General features: G+C 42.6%; 1 protein-coding gene across 6 annotated transcripts in view; it reads right to left on the bottom strand.

The window, feature by feature from the left end:
• The window catches only part of LOC109919292, a 28,253-nt gene that overhangs the window by 10,341 nt on the left and 1,986 nt on the right, over nt 1–15,926 (bottom strand). For 5 of the 6 annotated variants that reach the window (XM_020519280.2, XM_048612175.1, XM_048612177.1 and 2 more), the window contains exons 2-3: nt 14,004–15,252; nt 3,291–4,013 (exon numbers count right to left, since the gene is read on the bottom strand). In XM_020519280.2, the coding sequence (XP_020374869.1) occupies nt 3,291–4,013; nt 14,004–15,050 (1,770 nt within the window). In that variant the 5' untranslated portion in view covers nt 15,051–15,252. Of the gene's footprint in view, nt 1–1,706; nt 4,014–14,003; nt 15,253–15,926 lie in introns of all 6 variants that reach the window. The other variant, XR_007264773.1, reaches the window with a different exon arrangement.

Raw genomic sequence — 15,926 nt, 5'->3', positions numbered from 1 at the left:
TTCATTACACAGTCTGTGTAGTCTGTCAAATGCAAACCTGGAAAACATTTGCACAAACCCCAGGAATAGGACAGTTCCATGCAGGCAGTGTAAACTAGGGGGTTGCTAACTGAATCTATGGCAAGTCTCTTGCCAGCAGTTACATAATAAGCACCCCGAAAACAAGACAAAATAGCATCAGCACAGTTTGCTCCAGGTAAGCTCCAAGTCAACATCTACAGTTTGTAGAAAGAAAAACAACTGTCTTCAGTTTTCCCTTATTTTCACCCTGTTGACCAACCAGTCCTCAAATGAATCATAGGGAAGTGTACAGAAGGGACTTTAAGTGAAACCAATTTTCAATCATCTCTCGAACTTTAGTAAATGCCCCAATTCATGAAGTAACTTACTAAACAACTCAGCAAAAAAAATGTCAAAATTTCAGAGTAGGCAATTTTCAATGCCAAAGACTTGGCTTCATACTTAGGCTTTCAATTGATCCTACATTAGCTCCTTTTTTGCACAAAAGGCAAGAAGCTCAAGAAAATATTATACACTCAAAAACATATTTGATCATTTATTCCAAGCAGAAGGGCAAAACAGACATATTAGAAAGTAAATAAACCAGCATAGGTATTTGACTCATCTTCGGCGTTGATACCTACTTCACACAAAGTGGCGAAACCAGGCATGAAAGGACATTGAAAATTCTAACTTGTGCTCCTCTCCATCATGTAACTATCTGACCACAGGAGAGCCCACCAGAAGCACAAGAGCAAAATCAAAAGTAAAAATAAACTTCATAACGAACACAAGCTAGTCACAGAGGAAGAATCATATACTGAACAGGGAAGTAAAAGATTGAATCTATTGATGGACCAAAATATATTGCAACATGCATTTATTTAACTGAATGCTGATGAAAGTTATCATAACCCATGATCCTTCTTCATTAGCCATACTCCAAATGCCACAGCCTGTTTATTTAATAGTCAGATCGGCCATTTTGTATAATGCAGACACCTCACTGCTGCCGTGCCAGCAATGATATTGTAGGTACACTGCCTGCTGCGGGGGAGGCGGCAACCCCTGCACAGCTTCAGTGGTAACAAGTACTACCATTTTGCAACATTATCTCCTCTGCCACCACACTTGCAGAAGAAATCTGCACCATTGACATCATCGACATGTACCGGAACTAACACCAATTCCACCCATATATAAAAGTGCCATTCTACTGATGCCCAAAGAACCCTTGCCACCCTTGCTCCACACAATCTGTTTGGGACATCTATCTCCCAATTTCCACTCAGCGCCCCACTCGCCACCCCGCTTGCTACCTCCCTAGATTTTCCACTCCCAGCCTCTCTCCTGGAGACAGTGAGGAGAGAAGCAGCATGACGGTGAGTGCGACGGAGGCACCGAGGGGTTGAGAGCAAGGAAAATGTCTTTGGAGCAGGAAAGTGAGCAAACTGCAATCTGAAAAAAAAACTATTTTATTGCATTTCTTCTTTATTGCAGTACTGGCAGTGACATCACAGGCAGAGACTGAATGGGTGGGGAGGGTGTCCCCCACAGATGCAGCAGCAGCAAATGCAACCTCTTGACAAAGCAATAAATCATAAAACTGAACACTTGCTGAGGTAATTACCGTGAGGAAAATGCAACAGCAGAAATGAAACTAAGATAGCAAAGATCAACATTCAAGGCACAGGGAAAATCTTTACCTTCTACTGGAATGTTCCTGATACAATTTTCATAATGGACGCCTTACATTGACCAGCATTAGTGACCCTCTCTCTGAATTACAGAGGGGAATAAAAGCCCAGACTATTTAGAACGTTTTTGATATCACTATTACACTAAGTCGCAAATATATTTTCCAGCTTCACAGGTCATCATTTGGGAATAAGTTGCTTAACTACCAATATTTACATCTGGGAATTCCAGAGGGAAAAGTTCTGCTTGTTTATTCAGATTCTAAAATTAGCACCAAAACAAGGATTTAACTGAATAATGTTTTCCCACTACAAAAGCAGGAGTGCAGAAAAAAAGCAAAGAGTTTTACCACAGTCTTGTCCAATGTTGGTTCAAGAATGATTACTTTGTTAGAAACCAAAGTGGGGCATGTAGCTACCTTCATTTCCACCCCTGGGGAGACTCAATGCATGCTTGACTCGCCATAGAGGATTCAGGTTAAAATTGTTAGGACCAGTCAGCGTACGTAAAAGCATGCAGCACAGCACCTTTTTCCAGCGTGTGCCCTTGGAATACTGTTACAATCTTATTACAGACTGGGATGTTTCCCTCCCTTAAATTGGTAAGAAGGGCAAATAATCAGGTAGGCTGACACGATCAAGATTTATTAAAATTTATTTCTTAGGGATTTATGATCTGGGAAAAAAGGCTCATTGTTGACAGTCACCAATTAAAGCCCTTAAATGATCAATTAATGATAACTCAAGAGCCTCATTCTGTTATCAGCCCAATTAACCCTTCTCCCGGCTGACAAGAAAATTAGCAGCCTCTCTGGTAAAATGATACAGCCTGCTTGCCAGGTTGGGGGAACCCATATGCCCCAGTGGTGTGGAAGGGGGGGGTTGCAATTAGGTGCTTGGCCACCACAAGTCACCCCACCACCCTTGTTTCTAAACCCCTTGATCCCACCTCCCAAAAAATGCCACATCTTCCAGCGGTTCCTGGTCTTCAGTATTGCTGTGCAACCAGCAGCCTCCACCTTCAAAGTTACGCTGCCCTTCTCCATCACAGCAGCATCTGATTGGCTTGAACTTTCAGGCAGGGAGATGTCAGTGTCCAGGAAGTAAGTGACCAAGAAGTCCACCAAGTGACAACTTAAGTGTCTGACTGACACTTGACTTAGCAGGCTCTCTCTATGGGTGAGGCACTCACTCATTCCTAGGGATCACCACACTAAATAAAAAAGGGAAAATCCTGGCCAATGTATTGATATTCCAAATATAATTTTCCTTTGCACCATCTGATTTCAAACAAAGTCACAACAAATACTCCAATCCTGATGACAGAACTACTTACCAATCTGTTCACTTAGAATACTATGAATTCTCTTCCTTTCCATTCTGATTGATTTACCCATTCATCAGCATTGAGAGGATACCACAACTGTTACACAACTAATAATAAACATTAAGTTCCCAAATCCTTGCAATCTTTCCACAATTAAAAGAAGTTTGATTTGCCCTCCACATCTCTAATTTCAGTTTCATCTCTCTCAACTTTCCCACACCACTCAGCATTAAACAGATCACTATGTTCTCAATAAAATTAAATACCTCTTTCCTCTTTCTTTGGAGTTTACTATGGTCTCCCTCTTCAGATTCAGAAAGACAGTCCATCAAATCTGCTGAACTTGAACTCACAGCAGGGTCTGAATGTTCTCCACATTCCACCGTGCTCAGTACATTGTCAGCATCAACACCTTCTAATTCTATTGTGACACAGGTTTTGGAATAATTGTGACATTCTTCCAATGTTAATGAACCAGGCTTCTTCAAGATGGCTGGGCTTTTCTCCAGTTTTGGTGGGCTAAATGCTTCAGAGATGGCTGCACATTCTTCCAATGGAAGTTCTTTAGACAGTACTGGACATTCTTGAGATGCTACCATGTCAGGCACCCTCAACGCATCCAGACCTCCTTCTAAATCTGCTACTGCACACTCCTTGAAAAGCTTTGGACACTCTCTGAATTCTGTTGGATAATGCTCCCTGATAAGCTCTGGGCATTCCTCTAATTCTGCTGGGCCAGGCACCAATGAGTGTTCTGCACATTTTTTCAAATCCATGGGATCAGGCTTCTCAGAGAATTTTGTAACATATTTCATGGGACTTTCCAACCGACATCCCGAAGTATTAGCAAGGTCAATGGAGGATATTCGGTTAAGGCAAACTCTGACATCAGCATGGATTCCTGCTTTTAACAACAAGTCTCTGTCCTTAGAAATCCAAGGGTCGTGAGCACATTTTCCTGAAAGGGTATTCGGTAATTTTTTCACAACCTGTGAAAATGAGAGGCAAGAAGTTCAGTCAAAGAATTGAGCCAGAAAACATTATAAAACATATATCTGCCCCAAAATGTCCCAATAACAAACAAAAATTGAGTCATATTAGCAAACCAAGCGATATATTTCCCTCCATTCACAAAGACATGCATTAGAATATACAGGGAAACTGCCAATTCATTCTTGTTATAATAAATGGAAGAGAGGGAAAGAATCACTGCACACTCAGGTCAATAAAGGTTCGTGGGCAGACAGGAATTCTGAAATGTAACCAAAACTATTTTCAGGCTATGAATTCAGCAATACAACAACCTGACTACTCATACACTGGTCCAAAAGAACGGGAGCACAAAGCAACCTAACCAATGCAGTTTTACAGCTACTCGAAGTGTTAAGTGGCCGAGCTGCATTTTTGCTAAATAGCTTCAAGAGCACTGGTATCCTCCTTTATTGTTCCATGGGATTTGGGTGTCATTGGCAAGGCCAGTATTTATTGCCCATCTTAATTCCCCTCGAACTGAGGGTCTTGCTAAGGTCTTTTCAGAGTGCAGTTAACAGTCAGCCTGTGAACCTGCATTCACTTGCAAGTCAGATGAGGAAAGGACATCAGTGTCCTGACTAATCAAATAACAAGGGCTGTAGAGAGATCTTAAACTAATCGAGGAGGGTTGAAGGTCCAGACTGGAGCAACGGATGCTTACAAAGCAGAAGAATATGGCATCATTACAGGACAGGTATTCGTGTCTTCAAGATCCTTAAGGGGGAGGGTGAGCAACCAGCAGTCATGGTACACGTCGGTACCAATGACATAGGTAGAAAAAGGACTCAGAATGTGAAAAACGAGTACAGGGAGTTAGTTTGGAAGCTGAAGTCCAGGACAAACAGGGTAGTTATCTCTGGATTACTACCAGTGCCATGCGATAACGAGGTAAGAAATAGGGAGAGAGTGCAGCTAAACACGTGGCTACAGGGCTGGTGTAGGAGGGAGGGCTTCCATTATGTGGATAATTGGAGCACATTCTGGGGAAGGTGGGACCTGTACAGTAAGGACGGGTTGCACCTGAACCGGAACGGCACAAATATCCTGGGAGGGAGGTTTGCTAGGGCTGTACGGGATGGTTTAAACTAGTTTGGCAGTGGGTGGGGAACCGGATTTATAATTCAGAGGATGACGTATTCGGCCTTCCAACAGACACAATAGGGAGTGAGGTGGTTTATAAAGAAATGCGGTCAATGGAGCGTAATTGCAGACACCGAGATGGTTTGAGGTGTGTATACTTCAATGCTACAAGTATCAGAAATAAAGCGATGAAGTTAGAGCATGGGTCGGCACTAGGAACTACGATCTTGTGGCCATTACAGAAACTTGGGTAACTCAGGGAGAGGAATGGTTGTTGGAAGTTCCGTGATTTAGATGCTTTAAAAGAAATAGGGAGGTTGGAAAAAGAGGTGGGGGAGTGGCATTGCTAGTCAGGGTGAGTATAGCAGCTACTGAAAGGCAGTTCGAGAATGATATGTCTACAGAGTCAGTTTAGGTTGAGGTCAGGAACAAGAAAGGAGCAGTCACTTTGTTGGGGTTTTTTTTTTTTTACAGACCCCCTAGTAGTTGCAGAGAAATAGAGGAGCGGATTGGGAGGCAGATACTGGAACGGTGCAGAAGTCACAGGGTTGTAGTCATGGGTGACTTCAACTTTCCAAATATTGATTGGAAACATTTTAGTTGTAATAATTTAGATGGAACAGATTTTGTCCACTGCATTCAGGAAGGATTCCTGACACAGTATGTAGATAGACCAACACAAGGAGAGGCCACTTTGGATTTGGTGCTTGGCAACGAACCGGGCCAAGTGCTAGACCTGTTGGTAGGAGAGCATTTTGGCGGTAGCGATCATAACTCTGTTTCTTTCATGATAGTCATGGATAAGGATAGGTACATACAGCAGGGTAAAGTTTATAATTGGGGGAAGGGTAATTACAATTCTGTTAGGCAAGAACTGGGTAACATAAATTGGGAACAGAGGCTGTCAGGGAAGAGCACCACAGAAATAAGGAGATTGTTTAAGGAATGCATACTGCATGTGCTCGATATGTTTGTCCCTAGCAGGCAAAGAAGACGCGGTCGAGTGAGGGAGCCATGGTTCTCGAGAGAGGTCGAACGACTGGTTAAGAGGAAGAAGGAGGCTTATGTAAGGTTTAGGAAAACAGGAACAGAAAAGGCTCTAGAGGGATACAAGTTAGCCAGGAAGGAGCTGAAGAAAGGGCTTAGGAGAGCTATAAGGGGGCATGAGAAAACCTTGGCGGATAGGATCAAGGAAAACGCCAAGGCTTTTTACACGTATGTGCAGAACAAGAGAATGACCAGAGAAAGGGTAGGGACGATCAAGGATTGTAAAGGGAATTTGTGCACAGAGCCTAAAGAGATAGGAGAGGTCCTTAATGAATACTTTTCTTCAGTATTCACAACTGAGAGGGACCTAGTTGCAGAGGAGGACGTTGTGAAACAGGCAGGTAGGCTAGAGGAGGTTGATGTTAGTAAAGAAGATGTGCTAGGAATTCTGAGGAAGTTGAAGATAGATAAGTCCCCCAGGCCTGATGGGATTTATCCAAGGATTCTATGGGAAGCGAGGGACGAGATCACAGGGCCTTTGGCGATGATCTTTTCGTCCTCACTGTCCACAGGTATAGTGCCGGAAGATTGGAAAGAGTCAAACATCATTCCCTTGTTCAAAAAAGGGAACAGGGATAACCCTGGAAATTACAGGCTAGTTAGTCTTACTTCACTGGCGGGCAAATTATTGGAAAGGGCTCTGAGAGACAGGATTTATGATCACTTGAAAAGGCACAGTTTGATTCGTGATAGTCAGCATGGATTTGTGAGGGGTAGATCATGCCTCACAAACCTTATTGAATTCTTTGAAGAGGTGACCAAACACGTGGATGAAGGTGGAGCAGTGGATGTGGTATACATGGATTTAAGTAAGGCTTGATAAGGTTCCCCATGGTAGGCTCATGCAGAAGGAGGCATGGGATAGGGGGAAATGTGGCAGATTGGATTCAGAATTGGCTGACCCTTAGAAGACAAAGGGTGGTAGTGGACGGAAAATATTCAACATGGTGCTCAGTTATGAGCGGCGTACCACAAGAATCTGTTCTGGGTCCTCTTCTATTTGTGATTTTTGTATATGATTTGATGAAGGAGTGGAAGGGTGGATAAGCAAGTTCGCGGACGATACAAAGATGGGTCACATTGTGGACAGTGCAGAGGGCTGTTCTAGGTTACAAAGGGACATTGATAGAATGCAGAGCTGGGCTGAGAAGTGGCAGATGGAGTTTAACCCTGAAAAGTGTGAAGTGATTCATTTTGGAAGGACAAACTTGAAAGCAGAATACAGGGTTAACGGAAAGATTCTTGGCAGTGTGGAGGAGCAGAGGGATCTTGGGGTTCATGTTCACAGTACCCTGAGAGCTACCACCCAGGTGGATAGAGTTGTTAAGAAGGCGTATGGTGTGTTAGCTTTCACTAATAGAGGGATTGAGTTCAAGAGCCGTGAAGTTATGCTCCAGCTATACAAAAGCCTGGTTCGGCCACATCTGGAGTAGTGTGTCCAGTTCTGGTCGCCTCATTACAGGAAAGATGTGGAAGCGTTAGAAAAGGTGCAGAGGAGATTTACCAGGATGTTGCCTGGAATGGAGGGAAGGTCTTACAAGGAAAGGTTGAGAGACCTAGGGCTTTACTCTTTAGAAAGACGAAGGATGAGAGGTGACTTGATAGAGGTGTACAAAATGATCAGAGGTATAGTTAGAGTAGACAGCCAGAGACTTTTTCCTAGGGTGGAGGTAGCTTTTACGAGGGGACATAGTTTTAAAGTGAAAGGAGGTAGATATCAGGGAGACGTCAGAGGTAGGTTCTTTACTCAGAGTGGTAGGGGCGTGGAATGCATTGCCGGAGAGGGTAGTGGAGTCGGCCTCATTAGGGGCATTTAAGCGGCTATTAGATAGGCATATGGATGATAGTATGAGGTAGCTGTGGAGGTTAGATAGACCTTAGGTTTAGGGTAAAAGTTCGGCACAACATCGTGGGCCAAAGGGCCTATACTGTGCTGTACTGTTCTATGTTCTAATACCTAGAGTCAGACAGGAAGATACAGATTGAACATAGATAAACAGCAGGGAATAGGAACAAAGAGAACAAAAATAGCGAAGCGGCAAAACTAATGGCTGTTTACTTCAAAGCATATAGCAATGGTACAAATAGAAGTTAGTGGATATGATCTTATAGCCGTTACAGACATGGTTACAAGGAGATCAAAGCTGGGAACTAAATATTCAGGGATATCTGATTTTCCAAAAGGGCAGGCAGGAAAGAAAGGGCAGTGGGTTAGCTTTTTTTAAATACAGAATGGAATAATTACAGAAGGAAGAAATGAATTTGGATTAGAATTCATATGGGAGGAGGCAAGAAATGAAAAAGGGGAAGACAACACTTGTCAGAGTAGTCTAAAAGACCCAGTAACAGCAGCTATACCAGTGTACAGAAAATAAATCAGGAGATAATGAGGGCATGTAAAAAAATAGGCAGTACATTAATCTCAGGTGACTTTAATCTTCCTGTAGATTGGGAAGATCAGATTTGGCAGGTCTAGCCTCAAGGAAGAATTCATAGAGTATACTTGTTACAGTTTCCTAGGTGGATCTAACCAGGGATCAGGCTATTTTGCATCTGACAAGAATGTATTTAGGTTGGTTTAATAAATAATGTCAGAGTAAAAGACTTCCTGGAAAACAATGAGCATAAACAGGCTAGAGTTTAGCATTCAGTTTGAAGGAGAGAAATTTAGGTTGGAAAGATCTGTGCCAAACTTTAATAAGGGTAATTGCAAAAGAATGACGGCAGAACTAGTTGAAGTGGACCAAGAAAGATCAAAGAGTCAAGGTACAACGGATAAATTTTAAGAGAAGAATTCACAGCTCACAACAAAGATATATCCCAGTGAGGAAGGAGGACTCTAGAAGGGGGATTACCTAAGCAGGGAGGTTGAGGATAGCATTAAATTGAAAGAAAAATCATACAATGTGGTAAAGATTAACAGTATACTAGAGGATTGGGATAGTTTTAAAAAGAAACAAAAGATGATCAAAAACAAACACAGAAAATAAACTATGAAGCTAAACTCACAAGCAGCGACAAGACAAACAGCAATAGCTTCTTTAACTATACAAAAAGGAAAAGAGAAGAGGAACCAAAAGTGAGTACATGAGAACCAGGCTAGGGAAATAACAACACGGACCCCTCCCACCCTGCTAATGCTCTCCTACTACGTCTTCCATCAGGCAGTAGATGCAAAGCTTGAAAACACGCACCAACAGGTTCAAGAACAGCTTCTTCCCTGCCATAATCAGACTGGCCAATGGTCTCTCTAACTTCAAATAATGTTGATCTTAGACCATAAGACATAGTAGCAGAAATTAGGCCATTCGGCCTATCAAGTCTGCTCTGCCATTCAATCATGGCTGATAAGTTTCTCAAACCCATTTTCCTGCTTTGTCCCCGCAACCTTCGATCCCCTTGACAACTAAATAAACTCAATGACCTGACTTCCACAGCCTTCTGTGGCAATGAATTCCACAGATTCACCACTCTCTGGCTGAAGAGGTTTCTCTTCATCTTTGTTCCAAAGAATCTTCCCTTTATTTTAAAGTTGTGGCCTCGGGTCTTTCACCTAGCCAACATCCACTCTGTCCAGACTGTCCAGTATCCTTTAAGTTTCAATTAGATCCCCCTCATCCTTCTAAATTCCATCAAGTATAGACCCAGAGTCCTCAGACATTCTTCACGTCAAGCCTTTCATTCCTGGGATCATTCTCGTGAAAGTCTTCTGGATCCACTCCAGGGCCAGTACATCCTCCATGAGGTATGGGGCCCATAATTGCTCACAGTACTCTAAAGGTGATCTGACCAGAACCTTATAAAGCCTCAGAAGTACGTCCCTGCTTTTATATTCTAATCCTCTGAAAATAAATGCCAACATTGTATTTGCCTTCCTAACTACTGACGCAACGTGCAAGTTTACCTTCAGAGAATCCTGGACTGGAACTCCCAAGTCCCTTTGCACTTCAGATTTCTGAATTTTATCCCCATTTAGAAAGCAGTCTATGCCTCTAGTCATCCTACCAAAGTACATAACATTGCACTTTCCCATATTGTATTCCATCTGCCACTTCTTTTACCCACTCTCCTAACCCATCTAAATCCTTCTGCAGCCTCCCCACCTCTTCAATACTGCCTATCCCTCCACCTATCTTTGTATCATCTGCAAACTTAGCCAGAATGCCCTCAGTTCCTTCATCTAGATCATTAATGTATAAAATGAAAAGTTGGGGTCCCAACATTGACCCTTGCAGAACACCACCAGTCACTGGCTGCCATCCTGAGAAGGACCCTTTTGCCCCCACTCTCTGCTTTCTGCCAGTCAATCTTCTATCCATGCTAGTGCCTTGCCTCTAACACCATGGGTCCTAAGCTTACTCAGCAGCATCCTGTGCGGTACCTCGTCAAAGGCCTTCTGGAAGTTCAAGTAGATAACATCCATTGGCTCTCCTTTGTCTAACCTGCTCATTACCCTCTCAAAGAATTCTAAGAGATTTGTCAGGCATGACCTCCCCTTGATGAAACCATGCTGACTTTGCCCTATTTTACGATGTACTTTCAAATATTCAGAAATATCATCCTTCACAATGGACTCCATAGTCTTACCAACGAACGAGATCAGGCTAATTAGCCTTCAATTTTCCATCTCTTGCCTAACTACTTTTTAAACAGGGGAGTTACATTAGTGATTTTCCAGTCCTCAGGAACCCTCCCTGACTGCAGCGTTTCCTGGAAGATAATCCTAACACCTCCATTATCTATCTCCTTCAGAACTCTGGCGTGTAGTCTATCTGGTCCAGGTGATTTATCCACCTTCAGGTCTTTCAGTCTTTCTAGCACCTTTTCCTTGGTGATGGCCACCATACTCACCTCTGCCCTTTGCCCCCTGCCCCCTGCCCCCAGCCCCCCGACTCTCTTGAATGTTTGGGATGTTCCTTGTGTCTTCCACCGTGAAAACTGACAAAGTACTTGCCCAGTTCCTCTGCCACTTCTTTGTCTCCCATTACTACATCTCCAGTATCATTTTCCAGTGGCCCAACGGCCACTTTTGCCTTTTATACATCTAAAGAAGCTCGTGCAATCTCCTTTTATATTACTGGTTAGCTTACCCTCATTCTTAATCCCTCTACCTCCTTATTTCATTTTTCTTTAAATTGTCCTCAATCTTGCTTCGCACACTTCCTGTATAGTGTAATCTGTATGCCTCATTCTGTCCAAGTATTTTTTCAGCCTACAATCTGCACATCCTTGCTTACTATGATCTGCCTGTATTGCTTGCAAACAAAGCTTTTCACTGTACTTAGATACAGATGACAATAAATCAAATCAATTGATCAAGATTTCTTCTTAATCTTGAACAAGCCTCTCCACTGTCCTTAATACCAACAATTTTGATGCCATCTGCAAACTTACTAACCACATCTGCTATATGCTCATCCAAATCATTTATATAAATGACAAACAAAATTGGACCCAGTATCAATACCTGTGAAACACTGCTGGTCAAAGGCCACCACTCTGAAAAATAACCCCCCCACCACTTTCTGTCTCTTACTGTAAAGCCAATGTTATATCCAATTGGCATGCTCACCCCGAATCCCATGTGATCTAACTTTATTAATTAGTCCACCATACAGAACCTTATCAAAGGCTTTACAAAAGTCCAAGTAAACAACATCTACCGCTCTTTAATGAGCTAGACTTGCTTTAGAACCAGTTACTATTCAATTATAATGTTAAAAAAATGAGTTTGATTTGAAAAGAAAAACAACTCAGATGCCAAGAATCGACATTTCAACAGATTGAAACAGAGGCGTTTGCAGAAAAACTGATAAAACCTAGTTACGGAAGAAACCTACAAATGAATTGCAGGAGATGCTGAAAAATAATTCCAGCTTAATACAAAGCCAGTATATACCTCCAAAGGGCAAGAGCTTTACTTGTCAAATAAAAAAAGCCATAACTAAAAGCGATGAAAGGAAACAGCATTGGGAAGTACACAAAATATTTGAAATATTGAAGCAAGGGAAGACGAAAATAATAATGGAGGCTAACGGAAGTATTTTTTGATTATACTGGGTGGAGGGGGCACAAGGAAAGGGTAGTCAAGGATAATGGTAGCCATTTAAAAACAAATGGGATTAATACTGCAAATTAAAATACATTAATTGTTCAACAAGACAGTGCTAATGTATGTTAATCATAGACGTGCAACAGGACATTCCAGGGAAATTAATAATCCATTAAGGACTGAAATCCATTAAAATAGTAGCAAGAACGGCTTTCTAAAATTATATGACTAGAGATAGGCAAACTCCCAGGATGCAATGGTTTCCACCTCCAGGTTTTAAAGAATTGGGGAAACTGCAAATGTCATAATCTTACAGTCTTCTTGATTTGTTAACTGTTTCAACTGCAAATTTGAATATGACTCCATTATTTAGAAAGGGAATGCTTACACTGGTTAGTCATAAATTTGTCATGGCAAGCATACTGGAATCTCTAATTAAAATGCAAATATGCTCATTTAAGTAAAATGCTGGGTGTTTATGAATGTGACTACACAGACTCCCTGAAAGTATTCCAGTAAGATTCAAAGTTCAAGATTGCTAGCCAATACACAAAACTGAAGGAAATTTATGGGCCAGACAGGAAATAGATGTGTCAAATCAGAAATGATTGTCTAGTAGCATCCCACAAGGAACAATCCACTGGCTTCACTATACCTGTAATATGTATGTAATATATATGTAATAGTCATTTATAATAAGTAATGAGAGTGGGACCACTAAATTATGAAAGGACATCAATAAGGTGAATGGGAACATGAACGTAAAAACAGGTAAGTACAAAATCTATTTGGGACAGGAAAACAAAAAAATTCTAGTTTTTTTAAAACATGGAAAGCTAGGAATTAACACTGCTTTCTCTGCACAGATCCTGTTTTACCACCTGAGTTTCTCCAGCAATTTGTTTACCACAATTAGGTGGTTACGTTTAGAAATAATCAAAAAAGCTTTAATGGAACTGTTACATTTAGAGATTGGGAACATAACTCAAAAACATTTTTGCTGCAGCTATGGAAAACAGCTGTTTGGTACTGAATAAAAAGCAAGCTTCTTTGAGGTTCTTCACCAACACAGATGTAGTCAGTAGCCAATTTGTGCAAATACACTGAAAGCCTCCACATCACTAAATACTGGGCCTGTCCACTCTAACATCAGCTGATGATCACAACACAGCAGTACAATCTCCAAATCCTTACAGCACAGGCTGAGCACACTGCTCAATTCTAGTTTATTATAAGTCCAGACTGAAATTGCCAGCAGATGGCACTCCAAGATCATTAGTGTTAACAGTGGCTTTTTGCAAAGAACATTATTTTTGAACTGATATTGCACATTTGATAATTTTCCCCAGTAGCTGATGCAAGAATATAGCAGTGAAGGAGTAGTTAAATGTGGCTTTATGTCAACAATTTGCTGAGCACCCAAGAATGCTACATGTAACGCTTCTGATACCAGAAATATTACTACACCTCAAAAAGCACCCACTAAAGCAGTTTTAGATCCTTGTTCTACCAGTCACCTTAACACCCACTGACCACACATGAATTAGATTGGAATACAACATCCTATAGTGAAGAATAGTTGTTTGTCCAAGGTTACTATTTGCATTGACTGACAAGAACAGGGATTGTTAAGCAATCACACCATCCATTACAACAATGGGCTCGCATTGTAACAAAAAGCTCATAATTATGATCACTGGCTGAATGGTCCCATGGCACCCATCTGTACAAGTGCAAACATCAGGCGCGTCTTTTCAAAACTTTTCACCTCTTGTCCCAGATTCGACCCATTCTCAACTGGATGCGCACTTGCGTCGTGGCCACCTACATCCATCCCACAAGTTGTATTTGAACATTTGTTTCTCTTTACTCGCTTTTCTTTTCCTTTCGTGTCACGTTCATGGCTTTTGTCAGGCGAATCAGCATCCTGTCTGGTGTTTGAAGTGTTAAGCGAGTAACGACCACCCTCAATCCTCTGTGCCAGCCTCTCTTCCTCAGCAGGGACCACCTTTGGGTCACATGATCTCCTTACTGGCTGCCGTCCTTTTTCAGCACCAGTGGGAATTTCAATGCCTTTTTGGGCTAGGAAATATAGCTGTCCATCAAAGAGAAGCAGTGCATTGTCTTTGAATGAACTCCCAAACTTGGTTTCCAGCGGGCTGTTGGAGTAAGCCTTCATCAAACTATCCATGCTGGCACCCTTTGCTTGCTGCCTCACAAATGTCTTCAGCACCTGAGAAGCCAGATTGTCACAAAATTTTACAGAAACAGGCGTAGGAGTGGGAGCACATGCCTTGCTTGTTCTGCTCACTTTGGTGTGTCTTCCTGAAGGTTCTTTGCTCGACACCTTGGCCACCGGTGAGGCAGTGGATGTTTCCTGAGCTGGAACAGTCCCCCCGCTAGCTCCCCGGGTCAGCGGTAACGGTTTGGGCACCAAAGGCAAGAGGCGATTCGCCTCAGTCACCTTCACTGGGTTGACTGGGTAGATATAAATAGCTGTGGTCGGTTTGCTGCCTTCCCCACCCTTGGGCAGGTTGTTGGCTCCTCCAAAGATCTTGTGTTGAACTGCCGTAGGCAACGAGAACGTGGAGATCCAGCGAACCTCAGCATTGATTGGAATCTGGATGTAGGTGCCAGGGCTGGACACACTCTGCGTCAACCCCGAACCAGTGGTAGGAGAAGGGCTGGCAGCTGAACCACTTGCAGGAGAGGCAACAGAGGAATGAACTTTCTCGTCAGCACTGGCAAGAATGCCAGCAGAAGGCTTCGGGGTATGGGTCACCTGGGGCTGAGGATCCAGCTGGTTTTGGTTCATAGCTCCTGTGGATCCAACCACCCAGGATTAAACATGCAATTGACTGCTGAATGTTAATTGGACGATTTGTACAAAATAAAAAGTGAAGAGCCAGGCTCTCTACATAACACGATCCTGAACACTTGCTGTAGGCCACTTGGCATTCAAAGGCTGAAGGAGTAGTAGTTCCTTAAAATTAGAGCACTGGACAGGTCTCTAGGTCCTAAGAGCACAAAAAGGGAGAGATTAATTGCAGGATATACTCGAAAATTAACCAAAAATACTTTAGTAGAGGGCTAAATTCAGTTACATACAGTCTAAACAATTCAGGTCACAACAAGAGTGAACATAAAGAATCCATGCAAATAATCCTATCCAAAAAACTATAATTATTCCTTCCTCTTGTTTTAAGCTCAATCAGCAGCACCACGCAGGTGACAACAGACAAGCCCCATTTGGCTGAACCTGAGCGGACATAGGCTCATGTCTGATTGCATAAAGCTGGTGTGCAAAACTCATTTGGGTCATGCTAGTCATTTCTCAACTCTGCAAAGTAATGGTTTGCACACACTCTCGAGGAATAGCGCTGGACCGATTTGACAGACAGATACTTGGAAATGGGCTGAAAATGATCTTAAAGCAGTTTGGCAGTTCAGAACTAGGGACAGTGTACAGCCAAAGAGGGGAAAGGAAGGGAAAGATGATTTTGGAAGGGGTAGGGTGGAGATGTGGAGGGGGGCATGGAAAAGGAGGCAGACAGACCACACAGATGAGGGAATATAGAAATAGAGGGAGGGAGTGGTGAAGAAGGGGTGGGGGTGGGGGAGGGGGTGGGGGGGGTCAAAAGGGGATGAGGTGGCAGGGGGGGGCGGGAAAGAGCGGGGGGGGGGGAAGGTG

The sequence above is a fragment of the Rhincodon typus genome, chromosome 25 (genome assembly GCF_021869965.1).
Source record: "Rhincodon typus isolate 14 chromosome 25, sRhiTyp1.1, whole genome shotgun sequence".
Lineage (NCBI taxonomy): Eukaryota > Metazoa > Chordata > Chondrichthyes > Orectolobiformes > Rhincodontidae > Rhincodon > Rhincodon typus.
Note: the sequence above shows the minus strand (reverse complement) of the source record. Positions and strands in the feature narration are given on the sequence as shown.